Source organism: Mobula hypostoma, chromosome 16, assembly GCF_963921235.1.
Source record: "Mobula hypostoma chromosome 16, sMobHyp1.1, whole genome shotgun sequence".
In the NCBI taxonomy this organism is placed as follows: Eukaryota; Metazoa; Chordata; class Chondrichthyes; order Myliobatiformes; family Myliobatidae; genus Mobula; species Mobula hypostoma.
Genome location: NC_086112.1, coordinates 19,145,672 through 19,165,210, shown reverse-complemented (window position 1 = coordinate 19,165,210; position 19,539 = coordinate 19,145,672). Strand labels below are relative to the sequence as shown.

The following is a 19,539-nucleotide window of genomic DNA, read 5'->3' as shown; positions in this document are numbered from 1 at the left end:
AGAGAGAGAGAGACAGAGAGAGAGAGAGAGACAGAGAGAGAGAGAGAGAGAGAGTGAGAGAGAGAGTGAGAGTGAGAGAGAGAGACAGAGAGAGAGAGAGACAGAGACAGAGACAGAGACAGAGACAGAGAGAGAGAGAGAGAGAGACAGAGACAGAGACAGAGAGAGAGAGAGAGTGAGAGAGAGAGAGAGAGAGGGGAAGACTTTTGGAGAATAACTTTTGGATTTCTGCTGAGTTGGAGAGGGAGAGTACCAAGCAGCTTGGTGACCGAGGGCGGCGTTATTTGATGGACAATCGAGGTTATGATTTCTCTGGAGGTTGTTTGTACTTTCTCCAAGGACATTTGCCTGCTTGTACATTTCTTACACAGAGAAGGGAAGGAGGAGTTATTCGAGAGACAGCCGGTACGCAGTATGGTGAGATAAATAGGAGGTCAGATGATAGACCACAGGCACATGATTTGGACACTGAATGAGCTTTGTTGTGTCCACAGGAAGAGTGGGTTTTTGGAGGATCGATCAGACGGATCAATCAGTGGCTCTTGCAGTGAGAAAAGGGATTAACCGGTGAGGAGTTGTCCATGTGGGCAACCCTTGCCTGGGTTGATAGCTCCACCACAGAAAAATGGTCCCCTTTGTTATGGTCACAGTCGGTGATTTTTAAAGGATTTCGGAGGACAACAGGAAGATCGACAGCGTCAGCTCACCTGAAGACTAAACTCTCTCCCTCTCTCTCTCCATCACTACTCAACTCAATACCACGAATTGAATTGAACTGAACTTTACTCTTCATTGTAAGACGATCTATTTACCCCTAGACTTGAAGAAGCTTGGTTTTCATATATATATTCCACACTTACTTATATATAATGATTGCTAACCTGTTTGATTTATCTACATTTATATTACTGTATTGCGTAGTTACTAATAAATATTATTAGTTAATAGCAACACTGGACTCCAAAGTGTTTTCCATTTCTGCTGGTTCTTTAACCCGTCACGGGGTACGTGACACTCCACACCCCCTTTCGGCTTTCTACAGGGATTGTTCCCTACACAACTCCCTTATCCATTCAACCCACCCCACTGATCTCCCTCCTGGCACTGATGCTTGCAAGCGGAACAAGTGCTACACCTGCCCTTACGCCTCCTCTCTCACTACCATCTGGGGCCCTAAAAAGTCCTTCCAGGTGAGGCGACACTTCACCTTCGAGTCTGTTGGGGTCATATACTGTGTCTGGTGCTCCCGGTGCGACCTCCTGTATATTGGTGAGACCCGACATAGATTGGGAGCCTGCTTCGCCAAGCGCCTGTACTCTGTCCACCAGAAAAAGCATCCAAAGGCCACCCATTTTAATTACACTTCCCATTTCTATATGTCCATCCTCCTCCAATGTCATGATGAGGCCACACTTAGGTTGGAGGAACAATACCCTGTATTCCGTTTGGGTAGCCTCCAACCTGATGGCATGAACATTGATTTCTCAAACTTCCAGTAATACCCTCCACGCCCCCTTCCTTCACCATTTCTCATCTGCTTTTTCGCTCTCTCTGGTGCTCCTCCCCACTTTTCTTTCTTCCATGGCCTTCTGCCCTCTCCTATCAGATTCCCACTTCTCCAGCCCTGTATCTCTTTCACCAATCATTTCCCAGCTCTTTACTTCATTCCTCCCCCTTCAGATTATACCTAACACCTTGTGCTTTTCTCTCCCCTCCACACCTTTCAAATCTACCCCTCAGCTTTTTTTCTCCAGACCTGCCGAAGGGTTTCGGCCTGAAACATCAACTGTCCTCTTTTCCATAGATGCCGAGTTCCTTCAGCATTTTCTGTGTATTGCTCGGATTTCCAGCATCTGCAGATTTCCTCTTTTTGTGTGTGATGCCTTTGGCTTTTATGTTGGCTCTGACTTCTGTTTTAACACGGGAGTGCAAGTGAATATGTAGATTTCTGAAAAGGAGACTTGCAATTAGAATTCAGCTATGCCCAAACAAAGCAGCATATTGTTTGGCAATGATTAAAAAACAGGATGTGTGTCTTCAGTGCAAGAACGTAGCATTCACCATAGGTGCTAAAAATGCTGTTGGTCTTTCTGTTGACCAGCTGAGCAAAGCTGCTACTCGCTCTGGATGCATATGGTGAAATTTCAACCCCATCCCCAAGAGTTAAATGTCTATGAATAAATCCACTTTCTCTATTGCATCCTGCTATATCACAGATCCTCTTTGTTTTTCATTTCACCCTTCTGCTCCCTCCCAAACAAAACTGGTTTCTCTACCTGCTTTAAAAATCTTAATCGTCCTATTAAGTGATTCATAATTTGAGTCATACCCTATCCGTGTAACAGTTGTCCTTCCTTTGCCTGTGAAAACACATCTGGCTGTAATGGTGTCGCCATATTTAATATCCATTGGGTTTTCCACATGATAAAAAGCCTGAGAAGACAGCAAGAAATTTCAGAACAATTCCATCAAGGAAATTTTAATAGCCATGTTTTTAAAGGACAGTAAAGAAATACATCTGAACAACAATTGAAGTTAATGACAGCACCATTACTAACATGAATATTGTCTAGCAACAACCCTAAAAGTTTCACAAAACTGTCGAGAAATACAGGAAGTTGCCAATTAAACTTGTTGCAAAAGAATAGTACTGGCAATTAAAAAGAAAATTAAATTTCCAATAATTCGTGCTTTCTAACAACAATTAAGCTCTCCGGCCTAGAAACTAACGGTAGCAACTGAGGAGTCCCATTCCTTTTGATTGGAAATTGAGAGATGTCTAAATTAAACTTTATACTTAATCCTTAATTTTCTTTACACATTTTCTCTCTATATCTAGTCTTTTGATTCCACGCTATATAATCTGAATTTAATTGAACGTTATTCTGTTGTTCCTCTCATTTTCCAATCCTTAAATCTTCCCACTTGGGCATGTGGCCAAGTGGTTAAGGCATTGGACTAATGACCTGAAGGTCGCTAGTTTGAGCCCCAGCCGAGGCAACGTGTTGTGTCCTTGAGCAAGGCACTTAATCACACATTGCTCCGTGATGACACTGGTGCCAAGCTGTATGGGTCCTAATGCCCTTCCCTTGGATGACATTGGTGTCATGGAGAGGGGAGACTTGCAGCATGGGCAACTGCTGGTCTTCTATACAACCTTGCCCAGGCCCGCGTCCTGGAGAGTGAAGACTTTCCAGGTGCAGATCCATGGTCTCGCAAGACTAACGGATGCCTTTAAATCTTCCCAACAACAGAAAGAAAACGGTTTATTATTCAGTCCCAGATGCTCATGACTTTATCAATTGTGATTTTCAGTGATTAAAAGGACAAAAGGAAAAAGAGAATGAAGGGAAGAGTTTTGCTAATGCAAGAGGTCGCATTCAACCAAGATTATCTGCGCATGTTCAGACTGTATGAACATAAGCAGAAGTAGGTCATTAAGCTCCTCACACTTAATCTGCCTTTCAGCAAAATCATAGGAAATGGTTTCGCTCAGTGCCAATATCCTCTACTCTCTATTCCCTCAATTTCTAAAAACTAACTTCTGATCTCTTTCTTCAAGATCTTGAACTGTGATTGAGCACCCTTAGATCTCTTGGTTAGAGAATTCCAAAATTTCTCATCTCAGCATTGAAACATCAATCCTTATTTTAAGACTATGACCAAATTCGAAAGTAAACCTACCTGAGGTAGCTGTGGACTCTGTCGACCAATTAATGTCCATTTTCCATCTCTTACTCTGTATCCACTAACCACCTGACCTAAAATTATAGCAATCAGTACCAAATGCAACTTATTAAAAAATAAATTGGAACATAACTTTTAAAACTGTACTTCAAAACGTATTGCTGGAAATCAATGTTCAGGGATTAACAAATTGCATATCTTGGTAATGTGCAACCAGAAGAAACAAAATAAACATTATCAAATTAATATACTTTATTTTACTGACTTTTTTTTGAAATCGATGTCAAACCCCAAAAACAGACTAGATACTTATTCTTTCCATAGATCTATCAGTGACTTGAAAGAAGTTAAAGTATCTTGATTGACGAGTATAGTTATCTTCTCATTCCATATTCTAATGAAATATTGCAATGTCAATACCAAGGAAGACTATATATTTTAATCAATTATCGATAATGCTGAAACTTCAGATTCAGAACTGCCACGTTTTTGCAGTTATTTCAAACAAGAAAGATTCCTCTTACCTAATTGATGAGTATGTGTTCTAAAGGCAAATGGGTATATGGTGGCCTGTTTGTATAAACAAGCGATATCTGCATTTACAACTGCAAAAAAAGTAATACATCAATTTTACAGTACAGAAATGGGCCATTCAACTCAACTCACTCTTGACATTTCATTTAATTTTACAAGCTTTTATCCTTTCTCCCCATACATTAACTTTACGTCTATTATGTTTTTATTTAAACTCTGCACACAGAGAAATGCAGCAGTAAAATATATAAGGAGGGACCAAACAGAGAAAATTGTAGAGGGACAGAAATATTTAACATCTCCGACTTCCTCTGCCAATGCAATCACTTGGCAATTCAAAGGACAGACCTGCAATATAACACAGAATATTATGCAAACATTTTATAATACAAACAGAAAATGCTCAAAAACATTAAGCAGTTAAGACAACATCTGCAGAATGCACGTGCAACTGATGTGTTGGTGACCTTCCTTCAGAATGCTTGATTAAAAAACAATTAAATTACAGTTTTCCTGAAGATTTCTGACTTAAAATGTTCTGCTTTTCCCCCCACAGATGTTGTCTGACCTGCTGAGTTTCCAGAATTTTTATTTTATTTCAGATTTTTAGTATCTGCGTTTTTATACTTTATGCTATTTTGACCTCCAAATCGTTCAATGGCACAACAGATCAAAGCACACTTTTCAGCATGCAATTGAGACCCATCATGAGTCATTTTAAAACATTTTGCACTGAAAGCTATAATTCATTTCACAGCACTCTTGACTAGATGACAGGTCATAAACCCATAATTATTTTAGAAAGGAAATTAAAGTCTAACCTCTGAGAACATTAATTCTTTACAGGAAAAGTTGGGTTCAGACTCTTCTTAACATGACGATTATTTTTGTTATTTTCATACAAAAAATTCTATCCCTTCATGAAATGAAATTTACTTTAAAATATGAAAGCACAATAAGTTCTGAAAAAGAATAGTAGTTCTGTAGAACTTATTTTTGTTCCAATAAGACTCAGATCATACGCGCTAACTTGGCATACACATGAAATTAGCAAACAACTTGCTGATTGATATCAGAGATTTAATTTTAGTATGACATTATAATTTGCAATGGTTAGATTTTTAAATTATGAATTTTAAGGGATTATATTTGTATACCTTTCAGTGGGACTACAATGACTAAGATAGAAGGATTGTGAAGCTTTGTAATTTTCAGTCCTTGGAGCCATTGATGTGAGATGAATGGGAAAGTGTGTATGGAACCGGAGGAAATAGCAGAGGTACTTAATGAATACTTTACTTCAGTATTCACTATGGAAAAAGATCTTGCTGATTGTAGTGATGACTTGCAGAGGACTGAAAAGCTTGAGCATGTGGATACTAAGAAAGAGGATGTGCTGGAGCTTTTGGAAAGCATCAACTTGGATAAGTTGCCGGGACCAGATGAGATGTACCCCAGGCTACTGTGGGAGGCGAGGGAGGAGATTGCTGAGCCTCTGGTGATGATCTTTGCATTATCAATAGAGACAGGAGAGGTTCCGAAGGATTGGAGGGTTGCGGATGTTGTTCTTTTATTCAAGAAAGGGAGTAGAAATAGCCTAGGAAATTATAGACCAGTGAGTCTTACTTCAGTGGTTGGTAAGTTGATGGAAAAGATCCTGAGAGGCAGGATTTATGAACATTTAGAGAGGTATAATATGATTAGGAATAGTCAGCATGGCTTTGTCAAGGGCAGGTCATGCTTTACGAGTCTGATTGAATTTTTTTAGGATGTGATTAAACACATTGATGAAGGAAGAGCAGTAGATGTAGTGTATGTGGATTTCAGCAAGGCATTTGGTAAGGTACCCTATGCAAGGCTTATTGAGAAAGTAAGGAGGCATGGGATCCAAAGGGCCATTGCTTTGTAGATCCAGAACTGGCTTGCCCACAGAGGGCAGAGTGGTTGTAGATGGGTCATATCCTGCATGGAGGTCAGTGACCAGTGGTGTGCCTCAGGGATCTGTTCTGGGACCCTTATTCTTTGTGATTTCTATAAATGACCTGGATGAGAAAGTGGAGGGATGGGTTAGTAAGTTTGCTGATGACACAAAGGTTGGAGGTGTTGTGGATAGTATGAAGGGCTGTCAGAGGTTACAGCGGGACACTGATAGGATGCAAAACTGGGCTGAGAAGTGGCAGATGGAGTTCAACCCAGAAAAATGTGAAGTGGTTCATTTTGGTAGGTCAAATATGATGGTAGAATATAGTATTAATGGTAAGACTCTTGGCAGTATGGAGGATCAGAGGGATCTTGGGGTCCGAGTCCATAGGACGCTCAAAGCCGCTGCACAGGTTGACTCTGCGGTTAACAAGGCATACGGTGTATCGGCCTTCATCATTGTGGAATTGAATTTAAGAGCCGAGAGGTAATGTTGCAGCTCTATAGGACCCTGGTCAGACCCTACTTGGAGTACTGTGCTCAGTTCTGGTCGCCTCACTACAGGAAGGATGTGGAAACCATAAAAAGGGTGCAGAGGAGGTTTACAAGGATGTTGTCTGGATTGGGGAGCATGCCTTATGAAAACAGGTTGAGTGAACTTGGGCTTTTCTCCTTGGAGCGACGGAGGATGAGAGGTGACCTGATAGAGGTGTGTAAGATGATGAGAAGCATTGATCGTGTGGATAGTCAGAGGCTTTTTCCCAGGGCTGAAATGGTTGCCACACGGGGACACAGGTTTAAGGTGCTGGGGAGTAGATACAGAGGAGATGTCAGGTTTGTTTTTTTTATATACGCAGAGAGTGGTGAGTGCATGGAATGGGCTGCCGGCAACGGTGGTGGAGGCGGATACGATAGGGTCTTTTGAGAGACCTCTGGATAGGTACATGGAGCTTAGCAAAATAGAGGGCTATGGGTAAGCCTAGTAATTTCTAAGGTAGAGACAGGTTCAGCACAACTTTGTGGGCTGAAGGGCCTGTATTGCGCTGTAGGTTGTTTCTATGTTTCTATGAACGAAAAGTTCCACCATTACCTACCTGGAAGGGTTGAAGGAACTGTTTCGAACAGTTGACATTCTGGCCATCAAATCTATGCCTGCTTTTAAAACATTCCCAGTCCTCTAGACCTTGTTTAGAACACAGACCTCCAGAGCATAGGAACAGGCCATTCAGACCATCATGTCTGTGCCAACTAGGGTGCCAAATGAAACTGATCTCATCTGCCTGCACATATACCATATACCTCCATCCCCTCCACACTCATGTGGCTGTGTAATGTTTTTGAGGCAGGTTTCTATCCAAACATCAACAAATCCTTCCCTGCCATGGATGCTGCTCAACCAACCCGGTTCCTCCAGCAGATTGTTAGTTCCTCCATCAAGATACTCCAAATGCAGCCGAACCGAAGTTTTATGCAGCTGCAACATGACTTCCTGACTCTTGTACTCCATGGCCCAATTGATGAAAGCAAGCACGCCAGATGTCTTCTTCAACACCATATCCATTTACGTTGCCATTTCCAGAAAGCTATGGATGGTAGCCTAAGATCTCTCCAAACATCAATTCTTATAAGGGTCCTTCCACTTAAAGTGTATATTCCCTTTACATTTGATGTTCCAAAGTGAAAGACCTCACATTTTCCAGGGGTAAGCTCCACTGGCCGTCTCTTCACCAATATCTGTCACTAATCTATATCCTGTAGTATCTTTGACAACTTCCTTCACTGTTCACACCTCCACCAATTTTTGTGTTGTTTGCAAACTTACTAATCAGTCCATCTACATTTTTGTCCAAGTCATTTATATAACTTACAATTAAAAGTGGCCACAGCAGTGATCCATGTGGAACACCATTGATCACAGACCTCCATTAGAATAATAATTCTCTATCACCTCCTTCTGCCTGTGGCCTTTCTACCAAGTCACCATGTGTCTTAATCTTCTTGATCAGCCTACCATGAAGGAACTGGTGAAAGCCGAAAGTCCAAGTAATTGATAGCCATCGCCCTACCCTCTTCAATCACCTTTGTCATCTCCTCTAAAAATCAACCATCACCTGAAATAAGATCTCTTTGCATTACTACCATCAGAGAGGAGGCACAGGAGCCTGAAGACCCACATTCAATGTTTTAAGAACAGCTTCTTCTCTTCCAGCAGACTTCTGAACAGTCCATGAACACTAAGTCAGTATTTGTCCTTTACGTTTACTTATTTATTTTTGTGACTTAAGTATAATTTTTTTATGTCTTGCACGGTACTGCTGTGCAAAACAACACATTACATGATGTACGTCAGAGATAATAAACCTAATTCTGATTTTGATATGACTTGCTCCACACAACGCCAAACTAATGATCCCTAATAAGGCAAACAACAGGAATTCTGCAGATGCTGGAAATTCAAGCAACACACATCAAAGTTGCTGGTGAACGCAGCAGGCCAGGCAGCATCTATAGGAAGAGGCGCAGTCGACGTTTCAGGCCGAGACCCTTCGTCAGGACTAACTGAAGGAAGAGTGAGTAAGGGATTTGAAAGCTGGAGGGGGAGGGGGAGATGCAAAATGATAGGAGAAGACAGGAGGGGGAGGGATAGAGCCGAGAGCTGGACAGGTGATTGGCAGAAGGGGATACGAGAGGATCATGGGACAGGAGGTCCGGGAAGAAAGACGGGGGGGGGGGGTGACCCAGAGGATGGGCAAGAGGTATATTCAGAGGGACAGAGGGAGAAAAAGGAGAGTGAGAGAAAGAATGTGTGCATAAAAAAGAGTAACAGATGGTGTACGAGGGGGAGGTGGGGCCTAGCGGAAGTTAGAGAAGTCAATGTTCATGCCATCAGGTTGGAGGCTACCCATACGGAATATAAGGTGTTGTTCCTCCAACCTGAGTGTGGCTTCATCTTTACAGTAGAGGAGGCCATGGATAGACATGTCAGAATGGGAATGGGATGTGGAATTAAAATGTGTGGCCACTGGGAGATCCTGCTTTCTCTGGCGGACAGAGCGTAGATGTTCAGCAAAGCGGTCTCCCAGTCTGCGTCGGGTCTCGCCAATATATAAAAGGCCACATCGGGAGCACCGGACGCAGTATATCACCCCAGTCGACTCACAGGTGAAGTGATGCCTCACCTGGAAGGACTGTTTGGGGCCCTGAATGGCATGCCCTTACACTTCCTCCCTTACCACCATTCAGGGCCCCCAAGGGTCTCGGCCTGAAACGTCGACTGCGCCTCTTCCTATAGATGCTGCCTGGCCTGCTGCGTTCACCAGCAACTTTAATGTGTGTTGATCCCTAATAAGGCCATGGTTTTTGAAACATAAATAATTCCGATCCCTAACAGTTCTCTCTAGTAGCTTCCTGACCATTGATGTGAAACTCATTAGTCTATAATTTTCTAGATTATTCCTAATGGGCTTTTTAAATAAAGGAACAACATCAATTACTCTCCAGTCCACTGGGACTTCTTCTGTGGCTAGAGAGGATATGATGATCTTGTCAAAGCTCATATGGCATTAATTGTCTCTTAATGCTCTCACAACCCAGGTATTGTAGGGCAGTAGATATTAGCCATTTAATCTACCAACCCGCACATCTTTGGGATGTGAGAGAAAACTGGAAGCTGACATGGTCACAGAATGTATAAGCTCTGTGCAGAGAGCAGTAACGACCAGGATCAAACCTTGGTCATTGTGATCCTTCTATGATTGTGTTTAGATGGCAGAAAGAGCAAATGGAATTACTGGTTTTGAATTTCAATAATTAAGTGAAATTCCAGATCCAGCTCATTTGAACTTTAATAAAGTCTCTTGCTAGCTATTAACTACCTGAATACTTGTGCGGCTTTTATATTCCCTCAGCACAGAAGACTCAGTTTCATTGCCAATTTAAAAAAAACTAGTTAAAGTCTGTGGTTTGCAATGTTTCATGAGAATTTCCATTTTCCTATTGTCTCAAAGTCATTAGTCTCCGGGATGAGCCAAATGGACCACTAGTATTCTATTGTCAATACAATGATTTAAGTTTAGATCTGCAATATATTCAAAGACTACATTATGTAATATCATATCAATTATTATCTACAAGATTGTGGCATGCAAGTTCAGCCATATTGCTGAAGGGACCATGGTTGACATTATATGATAACTTTGGCTGAGACTGAAAACCAGACGTGGTGACGTGGTGACAGTTATTAAATACACAGTAAACAGAGAGTTTTCCCCCACACTATTTAAATACAACTAAGAGTGCTTATATTACACACAGTTTCATCCTCAAACCAACCTACAGTCTAATTGCACAAAATGCATTTTGCAAAAAGTAGAGTCAACTATTTAAATTCAATCAACATAAAAATGGCTAAGGATATAAAATGTCAATACCTCAACATTTTTGAGAAACAGTTCTATTTTTTTTTCTAATATATTCCACTGCTGCACCAAAACAAGATTTAAACACTATGATCAAAATTACATCCATCAGGTATCAAAGGAACCAGGAACTCAATTCATACAAGTGATTTTTTTTTTGTTTCAAAATTATTTCAGACATGTAATACATATGTTTTATATTAAAAAATACACACAAATTCCATCAACTAGATCTACTCTAATTGTATTTTGCAGACAGTAAATTGCAATAGCAATGTTTAGGAAAGGTGGCACAAGAGTTAAATTGTCCAATTAGTAATTGAGAAGTCTGAACTAACAATGCAGTGACAAATTCAAAACCCAAAATGGTATCTAAGGAGTTTGAATTTGCTTAATTAAAGTAAGTTGATTTCATGAAATAACTATCATAAAACAAGCTTCTGTTGGGAAAAGAAGTATGGCATCCTTACTAGATCTGCATTAGGGAACTGATGTACAAGATAGTTAATTCTTAACTGCCCTGCTAATAACTGAACAAGACATTCAAGAATAAAACTACCGAAGTTTCTTGCAGCCCATGATGACCTTGCAAAGTTGGCTTCTTGAATGTCTAGATCCTGGTTTCTATACAAGGGGCCATTTCAACACACTTGTTAAGCAATAACTTCACTGTATTTCTCACAGAATCATTCCAACATCTCCATCACAGTCCTTAGACGCACACAACCCACCAGTAGTCACAATACAATGGCATGGCAGCAGAAAGGAGTGACTTCTCAATTCTTAATATTGACTCCAGACCCCATGCCTCCTCGCATCAGACCAAACATAGAGAAGGAAAATGTATCCTCATAACACCTCTCAGCTGCCTAATCAGTTGCCCTCCATCAGTTATCCTTCATGAAGGAGCATGAACAATAATTAGCAAAGCACAACATGTACTCTGGATGGAAGATTTCAATGCTCAACATCAACAGTACATCAATTGTATCACCAAGCTACTATTTTTGTAGTGCAAGCATTACTGGCCAAATAATAAATCATGCTAAATGTTCTCCAGGTCTTGTAGCAAAAGAGATGAAGGGAATTTAAAACAGAATGGAACATTGTGCAATCATCAGCAAACACAACTGTGACCTTACATTAGAGGAAAGTCACCAATTAAGAGATTGGAGGACGATTACCCTAAGAGATTGACTTGAAAATTCCTACAGCAACTCCTTTAGTTCAGATGATTGAAATCCATCACCTACAATCATATACCTTCCTGTGAGATATGTCTCCAGTTCTTTCATTTCAATTTATATTTCCATCTTACCAAGACTGCTTGATACCATACTGAACAGGTAACAATTTACTTCTGGTATTCTGGTCTCCTTTGTCTAGGTTTGAACCCCGTAAATGAGATGTGGAACTGAATGATCCTGATGAAGCCGAGGTTATTGCAGAATAAGTTGTACTGATAGCACCGCCACACTCTAGAACGTTGCTGATTGGCCAGGATTTGACAATGAGCAATTTAAAGCTAAACTTCCAGCTGAGTGGACATTGCTTCTGCTACAGTATCAGAACTGCTGAATTGGGGGTGTGACTAGTAATGAAATCCAACACGTTTGGACTACAGCCTAAAGTCTTGAATTTCAAAGATGAAAATTTGAGTGACTTTTTTTTCAAGCGGGTTCTTGATAAACTATGAAAATATCAATTTTCCCAATGATTGATTGCAGTGGTGACAGTGTCTTTTGTACAAAGTCAAATTGGGTCTTTGACTTGGAAAGTCAGGCTAAAGACCACCGCATCTTTTACATTCATGTGCTGGGATCTGCCACAGCTGAGAACAGGGTTCCTGGACCTGTCTCCTGCCATTTGATTACCTACTGCATGAATGTGGCACAACTGCAAACTTCTGATCTGATTGCTGGTACAGTATTGAGGTCAGTGCATGTCATTGGTCTACTGCATGCACACCCGGCTTCATCAGACTGGTTCTCATTGATAATATACCCAGTATTGCTGTACAACTCACTGATCAGGAATCTGTTATGCATGGAGATGGAAGCCTCAGTCTGTAAGTGCACCCACATTCAATTAACCATGCAGGATTAAAATTTTAGTTGCTGGAGAGAAAAAAAAGACTTCAGCACAAGTACAACTGATGAAAGAGTTGGATCAGTGCACCAAGATCAGGGCAGTATTGTCTACTTAGTTACACATTATGTATGACTTTTCATATTATATTGGTGTCACTTTTCCATTTTTATCTGGTGAGGTAGTTTGCCAATCGCATCACAGCAGACTATGGACTAGAGAGAAGTGCTAAAGTCAGAGGATCAGTGAATGATTTATATTACTGGTTGCATGGTACAACAAAACGATTATCAAATAGTATTCTTCCATGTCTTTTGAACTTGCACAAGGTTAGCAGCTTATTGCACCAGGAATTGGTGAATTCAGACCAGTTCATCACAGCAAAACTCTCACTACCACTGAGCACATTTACATGGAGCGCTGCCACAGGAAAGCCATATCCATCATCAACCATACTCTCTTTTCATACCTACCATGGGGGGTGGGGGGGGGTGAGGAATACACAAGTCTTGGGTCCCACTTCACTTGGGTCAGGAACAGTTATTACCCTACAACTATCAGGTTGCTGAACTGGCCTGGATAATTACACTCACAATTTCTACAACCTATTGACTCACTTTCAAGGACCCTGCAACTCATGTTTTCAGTATATATTTTTTTTTTAATTTTTCTTCTTTTGCACATTGGTTGTTTGTTAAGCTTTGCTTGTGTATAGTTTTATGTAAATTCTATTGTATTTCTTTATTTTCAATTAAATGCCTGCAAGAAAATGAATCTCAAGGTAGTATATGGTTTTATATATATATATATATACTTTGATAAATTTTACATTGACTCTGACTTTATAACATATAACAACAATGCACAGTAAATGCTCACCTTTCTCATTTGGTGGTATCACAGTATCAGCAGACATGAGGAGATAAATGCCAGCAATTAAAGGCTGTCTGCAGAAATAAGGTTGGTAAATGCTCACAGGTTCAATTATATTCCACCCACAACCATTATTTAAAAATAATATTCTAGGATACAGTTTTTTCCCACAACAGCTTCTCATTATTCAACAGAAGCAATAGAAAAACAAACCAAATTTACTCATTCACTCACTAACTACCTTTTTACACAGTAATTTATTAATAGCCATAAAAATAAAACAATAATCTTAATAGCTTTGATTGTTATTTAAAGCAAACATGCATAAAAAAGTTATATTGCACCTTACAAGATTATATAAGGCAGCATCAACAACATTGCTGCTACAATTAACAAACCATAACTAAAATATGAAATATATTATGAATGTTACACTTTACATGCTAATAGAAATCTCTGCAATGGGCAGATTTTAATATGAAATCAACATAAAAGTCAGCTTTTGCAATAACATAATCCAATCTGTGAAATTATTGTCCTGCAATTAACTGACATTACTGGTTCAAGCAACAATATTTTAATCACAATTAATTCCAAATCAGCACTAATTCAAGTGATGGAACCATAATGGAAATATAAGAATAGACTTTTTTCAAGATTATATGCTGAGAAATACAAAGCGAAGCATGTTCTACCTGTAATGTGTTATGCTTTTCCTAATCAAAACTTATAGCTGAAAAACAATATGTCTACATAATAGTAATGTATTGTAGTCACTGGTATGAACACTGATGGGTCAGTGGATTTACTAACAACATGAAATTTTGTTTTCTCACACCAAGCTCTATTCATATTCTTCAGTCATATCTATAATAGCAACACAATTTTTTTCTCTCCATGGAACTACCTGTTCAGCTAGACATTTCCTCCTGATCTGACCTGCATTACACAGCATAGACATCGACTTCTTCACTTTCTCTCTCAGTAATCAATCAACCAAATAGCCTCATTGACATTACTTCACCATGCCAAAATTGGCCTCACCCTATCAGAGATACTCCCTTTATTCTATTCATCCCTCCTCTAATCCCTTCTTTGGGGTTCTTCTCTGTTTTTTGTGGATGTTTGCAAAGAAAAAGAATTTCAGAATATACGTTGTATACATTTCTCTGACATTAAATATACCAATTGACCTATTGAAGCCCTCTACAACTTAAAACTAATTTGTCTTGTTTTTTCTTAGTTCTGATGAAGATCCTTTAACCTGAATGCCAACTTCATTTAATTCTTTGAGCTATGCTACCCCGCTAAGTGATTTTAGAATTTTCTGTTTTTGTTTCAGATTTTCAGTGTCTGCAGATATTTTTTATTACCATTTATGACCTGAGAAATCTTCAGAAGATCATTAGAGGATCTGCATTTTCCCTAACTTCCTTACCTTGGTTTCTATCACATTTAGTTCTTTCGTTTCTATTCACAATAATTCACCTACTATTCAAAATTCACCGTTCATAATAATTCACCTCAATCAAAATTCACCGTTCATAATAATTCACCTGCTTTCAATTGAAATGGAGCTCTGAAGCACAGATACACTGACAAGGTATATCTAATAATTCCCTGCAATGCCACGTTCACATTCAGCTTGTATGGAGATTCAACAAAACGATAATTTTAATTCTCCTATAGTTCTGCTGGGAGGAATGCCACTTATTTAAGTCTTTGTATCGGTCTGCAAACAAATAGTGAAGCTGAAGGAAGTTTCGTTTGGTAAGCTAGATGTCATCAAGATGCATACTGAAGTAAATTCAGCGTCCAGAGAGGATATTGATGTGGAGTAGTGGGTAAATTAGAATTAGAAAAAGAAAATATTATGTGTTACTGAGGGGAGAGTTTTATTTCCAGGGTTTGAATTTATAAGTTGGCCTTAGAACATTGATTTTCTTTAAACAATTCAGCATTTCAATGTTACTCTTCTAATAGGAGAACAATAAAGTTATCCAAGCATTGAGCTCAAATTTGGATACTTACTTAAGAAATGTCATCTGTAATGATACACCTGAGCAATCTTTGTGGTTATCTGAAATAAAAATGTATGTATTTAAAGCTTAAACAAATTAAAATTGTATTCAAATAGAGTTACAATGCTAAAACATGACAAGTAAAATATGAAACAGATTGAAGAGGTGGTTCAGTTACTTTGTGGTTAGGAATACGGTTCACCAGGAACATGACAAAAATTGCTTTTCATTTTTCAACTTTGATTGTGCCCAACATTAAACTTCAATATTTAGTCTACTAATACAAAACAACCAGTTGCCCTAAAGTCTCAATTTCCCTTGGAAGCTCTAGACTAACCAATTTTTCTGAATTACCAGGTGTTATAATGCTCCAACATATTTGCAATTCACATTTTTTAACGTAATGGATGTATAGGAAATCTGCCAAGTTTAAAGGGGGATCAAGGTACCAGCAAATTTTAGGAAAGCATGGGAGTATAGCAAACTGGTAATGCCAAACACTTAGTTAACAGATCAGCAGAGTTTGATTGTACTGATATTTTAAAATCCATCAATTCCAATGAAAGGCTATCGACCTGAAATGTTAACAAATGCAAACTAATCTAATGAGCAAGAGCAATATTCCTATTTTAGATTTAAAGCATCAGCAATGATTTGCGTTTGCTGATGTGCTGTTGGAATGACCAAGAGGGACATGGCATATTCATTGTACGGTCAGTGATTATCTATTGTACATTCTCTTTTCAAATGTTCCAGACACTATTCATAATAATTTACCTGCTTTCTATTGAAACTTTGAAACACAGGTACACAGATTGAGGATATCTATTCATTCTTCACATAGGAAAGGAGATGAATGTTGGAATGATTTGCAAGTGCTAATGACAAAACATGAATCTATTCATTGGAATCTCTTACCTCTAAAGGCAGTCACATCTCCATAATGAACCTGAAGAACTATGTAGTTAATACCTGTATTTCCACCGACTCTAAATCCAACATCTAGAATACAGAAATATGAAAGTCTGATCAGAACGGTATAGCACAGTACAGGCCCTTCAGCCCTTTAATCTACTCCAAGATCAATCTAACCCTTCGTTCCCACATAGCCCTCCTTTTCTCTTTCATACATGTACCTATCCAAGAGTTCTTAAATATTTCTAATGTATCTGTCTCTACTACCACCCCGGCAGCATGTTCCATGCACCTACTAACTCTGAAAAAAATCTACCCTTGACATCCCTCCCAATACTTTCCTCAAAACACCTTAAAGTTATGTCCCTTTGTAGTGGCCATTTCTGCTCTGGGAAAATGTCTCTGTCTGTCCAGTCTATCTATACCTCCTATCAGGCGTGTATGGAGTGTCAGCATCTCTGGTGGGGGAACATGTTGCGTCCTTTTCAAGGTGGTTAGTCCACCTTTGGTCCCCACCTGGCACTCAGCTCTCACCTGTGGCTCCTCGTAGCTGTTTGCATGAGACAGCGGCCACACCCCGAGCAACGGCTTCGACAAGCCGGCTAAACCAGGTGAAGGTAGCCGACGGGTCTCAAACCCTCGGTGAGATAGGGATGTCTATCCCAGCATTTGAAGACAGACTTCAGCGGATTGAGTGGATGAGACCAATGGAAGGTCCAACGGCCAAGGCGGCGGTTTCTGCAAGCGTCGTGGAATGTGTAGAGCACAACAAGACACAGAAGACATCCTGGTCATCCACTGCGCCTAGTCCCATCTCCAGCCGTCTCGACTCTTGTCTTGCCGCTGGATCCAGATGGGAATTGGGAAGAGAAAGTGAGGCTGACGCTGCGCAACTCTCCCTCACTTAAATCCAAATCAAGTGCTAGTGTCGACATTATCATAAAAGCCAGCTGGTGGCGTACTGGCATCGGCGCTGAACTTCGGGGCGAGAGGTCCCGAGTTCGAATCCGGCTAGCTCCCTTGCATGCTCTCCATCCGAGCTGGGTTGAGTGTCGAGCTAGCAGCTCAACCTCGTAAAAAAATATTAATGGTGCTGAGGTCTTCATTGATGATGATGGACAAACCTCTTATCATATTGTACAGCTCTTTCAAGTCACATCTCATCCATCTTCACTCCAAAGATAAATGCCCTAGCACACTCAACCTATCCTCATAAGATATTGTCTCTCTAGCCACACAACATCGCGGTAGGTCTCCTTCGCTCCCTCTCTCAAGCTTCCACAACCTTCCTAGCAGAAATGAACTCAATGCTCCAAGTGCAGTCTAACCAGAGTTTTATAGAGATGCAACATTACCTTGTGACTCTTGAATTCAATCCCCCAACTCACCAACATATTCCTAACCACCCTAATTACTAATAAAGAGAAATGTAACTTTATGTCAGACCTTCATAGATTATAAGACTATCAATGGCAGCAAAAAAGAAACGAGAAAATTTTTACAACTTTTCAGATCCATTGCTTACATGAGTAAGAAATGCTTGTGTTAAGACCTGAAAGTGTCAAGGAGCTCAATTTCTTTGGGTTGCCTTTAATTCTGTTATCTACTCATTGGCCAGAAATTTAGATTTAGACAATGCTTTAAATCAGAGTTTCCCAAACTTTTTTTTATGCCATGGACCAATACCATTAAGCAAGGAGCCAGTTTGGGAACCCCTGCTTTAAATGATTTGGCCTTTTACATCTTCAGCACTGTTCTGGCAAAACTTTATTGTTCATTCTGCTTCTATTTCCACTCAGTACTTCCAGCATTTTTTGTTTTTAATTTGTATCTCCAGCATTCACAGTATTTTATTTGTCTTCATAACTTCCTTCATATCTTTAAGAGAAAAACACTACATGAAATGTATGAATCCAGAAAGACACTTTATTCCTTGATTAACAGCTGCAAATTCTTATGAAAAACTTGTGTAGAAAAGGATATTTCTGTAGAGAGAAAATGACATTCACACTTGTGCAGAAAATTACTTTTTCAAGAGCAATCTCGTATTATAACATCAAATAAAAACAATTTTAACAATTTAATATATTTACTTAAAAGATAATGATAATCCTGTAAACAAAGGAAATTATTAAAACATATCCCCAAGGGTGCCCGTGAAGAAAATACAGAAATTTATATAGATGATATGAAGGATGAGGGGTTTTAGTTATATGCTGAGACTACTGAAACCAACTGTTCTTTTTACAACACAAAAGTTTCAAACTTTTAACAGAGGTGTTTAAAATTATGAGGGGATTTCCTAAGTTTAGAGAAACCGTCTCTATTGAAAGGAAGGTTCCTAGCTAGAGGATTTAGACTAATGATAAATGGGAGGGCAACCAGCAAGAAAATAAGATTTTTTTAAAACAATGTAAGTTATGATCTGGAACACCTGAAAGCATAGTAAGAGCAAATTTAATGGTAACTTTCAAAAGGAAATTATATACACACTTCAAAAAGAGAAGATTTAAAAAGGTCTGTGAGGAAAGAACAAAGGAGGGATAAATGATAACTCTTTCAAAGAGCAGGCTGAGACTTGATTGTTCATATGGCTCCCTCTGTGTTGCATCCTCCTTTAATTTTTAAAACATCAAGGATGGGTAATCAGGGCAAATTATTATTTGTTCTTTTATTCCCCAAAAGCCTTTATCCATTTTGAATCTCATATCTTTATTTTGGCGTCGGGACTACGGTGGATTCTGTAAAGGTGCCAATTTGCAATGCAGCCAGCACCCTCCATAAACTCCAGATGACATGACATTTTCTTCTTGAAAATTGTGTAAAGCCTAAATACTCGTAATCCAGCAGAGTACTGGATTCAGCAGCAAAGTTACCATACAAGGGATTCATTAATCAAAGTGTTCAACTGCACTGTTCTTTGTTTCCTTGGTATTTCTCTCACCTGTCAGAGTATTGATCGTAAAAGCAGCACTCTAACAAATTGAGTTCATAACCCACACTGATACTTCAATGCAGCAATAAGCTATCGCTTTTTTTTTGCATGGAAGTGAACCAATGTCTATCTACTTGTTCAGGTGGGT

General features: G+C 39.5%; 1 protein-coding gene across 4 annotated transcripts in view; it reads right to left on the bottom strand.

Annotated features, from left to right (window-relative positions):
• pam (peptidylglycine alpha-amidating monooxygenase) overlaps window positions 1-19,539 on the bottom strand; it is a 189,749-nt gene that overhangs the window by 78,486 nt on the left and 91,724 nt on the right. For all 4 annotated transcript variants that reach the window (XM_063068606.1, XM_063068608.1, XM_063068609.1 and 1 more), the window contains exons 7-12: window positions 16,460-16,543; window positions 15,552-15,600; window positions 13,527-13,594; window positions 4,212-4,292; window positions 3,685-3,761; window positions 2,330-2,433 (exon numbers count right to left, since the gene is read on the bottom strand). In XM_063068606.1, coding sequence (XP_062924676.1) covers window positions 2,330-2,433; window positions 3,685-3,761; window positions 4,212-4,292; window positions 13,527-13,594; window positions 15,552-15,600; window positions 16,460-16,543 — 463 coding nt within the window. The remainder of the gene's footprint in view (window positions 1-2,329; window positions 2,434-3,684; window positions 3,762-4,211; window positions 4,293-13,526; window positions 13,595-15,551; window positions 15,601-16,459; window positions 16,544-19,539) is intronic.